This window comes from Trichechus manatus, unplaced genomic scaffold (assembly GCF_000243295.1).
Source record: "Trichechus manatus latirostris isolate Lorelei unplaced genomic scaffold, TriManLat1.0 scaffold00061, whole genome shotgun sequence".
NCBI classification, from domain to species: Eukaryota; Metazoa; Chordata; class Mammalia; order Sirenia; family Trichechidae; genus Trichechus; species Trichechus manatus.
In genome coordinates, this window is record NW_004443997.1 from 14,924,383 (window position 1) to 14,927,055 (window position 2,673).

Below are 2,673 nucleotides of genomic sequence, written 5' to 3' on the forward strand. Positions count from 1 at the left end.
GATGGGGGACAGAGCCACCCCTTGGCTCAGAGATCTGTGAAGGAAAGCAAGGACTTCAGAAACTCTCCCTTTCTTCACCTGAGTTCATTTCCCCCTGCTTTCTCAAGAGAAAGGTCTGGGGGGAGCCCAGAGAGAAGAGAAAGCTAATGATGGACAGGGGTCAAATGGAACAGGGGTAGGTGGCTGGCTGGCCTTGGGTGGTCCTGTTGACATGGCCCTGTCTTAGCAGACCATTGTTTCCTATGAAGGCCTGGCCTTGTCCTGGCTGGCCCTGGGAATATCACGCTCGGTATGTTTATTTGGGAGTCCCTGGGTGATGCAAAGTGTCGCCGCTCGGCTATTAACACACTTGGCTGCCAACTGAAAGGTTGGAGGTTTGCGTTCTCCCAAAGGTGCCTTGAAAGAAAGGCCTGGTGATCTGCTTCTGAAAAATCAGCCATTGAAAACCCTATGGAGCACAATTTTCACTCTGACACACGGGGTCGCCATGAGTCAGAATCAACTTAATGGCAACTGGATCTTTACTTGAACCAAGGAAGGGTACGAGCCTCCCTGCTCTGTCCTTCAGTGGAAAACAGTATCCTGCAAGTCTGCTTTCCATAGCAGAGCTGAGCTGGGGCTGGGTGAGTTCCAGGAGGCTCTGCTCTTCATGGGCTTTCATGATGTCCTTCTGCCTCTATGTGTTTGGAAACCAGACATCTACTTGGCTCACGAATTTCCCCCAAGCCTTAGAGATAGGAAACAGAAAGTAGACCATACTGAACTGTTGGGGTCTAACTCAGGAGAGCCTTAGGAGCAGCCTTCTAGAAGCACCAAATAGGGAGTGCATTTACTAATTGAACACCTGGGAATATGACAGGGTGTTAGGAAAGAGACTCGGGCCCCATGCCACATTCTCATGCCTCTTCTTGTGGCTATCTCCAATGTGGTTTGTTCTAGGCCATTCTCTGAAAGATGTCAGCTATTCCCAGGGCTTCTGCCATCTTGTCAGACGTGGGGGCCGGGATGTCTACAGACCCTTCGGTTCCACAGTTACTCTGATTCCCCTGACGGCTCCAGACTCTTCACGGGAGTATGAAGTGCTGGGAGAGAGCTTCTGACGTTGCATTTTAAAATGAGAGTCCAACTTGAATTTTGGGGGTCTTTGTCCTTTATTCCTTACATTGAGGGGTCATTAAGGAGCCCTGGTGGCACAGTGGTTAACCGCTCGGCTGCTAACCAAAAGGTCTCTGGTTCAAACCCACCAGCCACTCTGGGGGAGAAAGATGTGGCAGTCTGCTTCGGTAAAGATTATAGCCTTGGAAACCCTATGGGGCAGTTCTCCTCTGTCCTGTAGGATCGGTCATGAATCAGAATCAACTTGACAGCAACAGGTTTGATTTTTCTCCTTTATTCCTCATAGTGGGAGGTCATTATTTGCAGTTCTTCAGTCTCATCCCAATTGAATTGCCCTCCAGAGACTCTAAAACAATCATTTGGCACCTTCATACTTATTAGGAGCAAACAGAACCTTCCCAAAAGGAGAAATGATGCTTGGCCCTGGTTGAGTCCGCTCAAGACTTTTCTTTTTTAATTCCAGTTAGAAAAGAAAACCAGCCAAATCTGAGACCTTTGAGGCCTCTTGTTTTTATACCTCTGAGGTAATCTGGTTGGCAGAGGATGTTTTCAGCAATCCTCGGCTCTTCTCCTTCAACAAGTGAAGGCTTTATTGAAGAACAGGTCAGGTTACAGACTCAGTTTTTTTTTAACTGAGGTGAAATTCACACAACAGGAAATGACCCATCTTAAAGTGAACAGTTCCCTGGTGGTTAGTGCATCCCCAGTGTTGTGTGACCCAGTCTGCACTGTCTAGTCACAAAGCGTTTTCATTACCCCAAAGGAAACCTCATGCCCATTCGCAGTCACTCCCCTTTCCACCCCACTGCCCCAGCCCCGCAGCTCTCAGCAACCATGAATCTCCTTTCTGTGATTATGGATTGGCCTATTCTGGATATTTCGTGTAAATGCAATCATACAGTATGTGGCGCTCTGTGACTGGCTTCTTCACTCAGCATCACGTTCTCAGGGTTCATCCACGTGGTAGCAGGTATCAGAATTTCATTCCTTTTTATGGCTGAATACTATTCCATTACATGGATGGACCGCATTTTGCTTATCCATTCATCCGTTGATGGACACTTGGGTTGTTTCTACCTTTTGGCTGTTGAGAATGGTGCTGCTATGAGCCGAGCACTTAACCACTATGTACAGGTATCTGTTGGAGGCTCTGTTTTCAATTAGGTTATAGACTCTTATAGGAGAGAAGGAGACCATAGGTTTAGTTGTCTAAATTGTTTCTGCGTGGCACATGGGAGAAGGGAGTATTCTTCTCCATCCTATTACATAAACCGTCCTATTACGTAAACCGTCCTATTACATAAACTGCCCTGCTGTATAAACCGTCCTGTTGCATAAACTGCCCTGTTGCATAAATGCGAGACCTTCTTGGTGGGTGTCGCTCGACTCTCCTGAGGAATCACACAGCAGTGCCCCCTTCTCACCCCGCTTTGCAGGAGAAAGACTCGATCTTTATCATGACCAACATGATTATCACTATGAACCAGACCCAGGGCATCTGTCCTGAGGTAGGTGGCTTCTCGGGAAAGAGCCGGGGGTGCCCTCTCTGCGCTGTCC

At 48.0% G+C, this 2,673-nt stretch overlaps 1 protein-coding gene across 1 annotated transcript in view; it reads left to right on the forward strand.

Annotated features, from left to right (window-relative positions):
- Positions 1-2,673, forward strand: part of LOC111821041 (P2X purinoceptor 4-like) — a 19,050-nt gene that overhangs the window by 6,417 nt on the left and 9,960 nt on the right. The window contains exon 3 of the mRNA XM_023733666.1: positions 2,553-2,653. Within this exon, the coding sequence (XP_023589434.1) occupies positions 2,553-2,653 (101 nt within the window). The remainder of the gene's footprint in view (positions 1-2,552; positions 2,654-2,673) is intronic.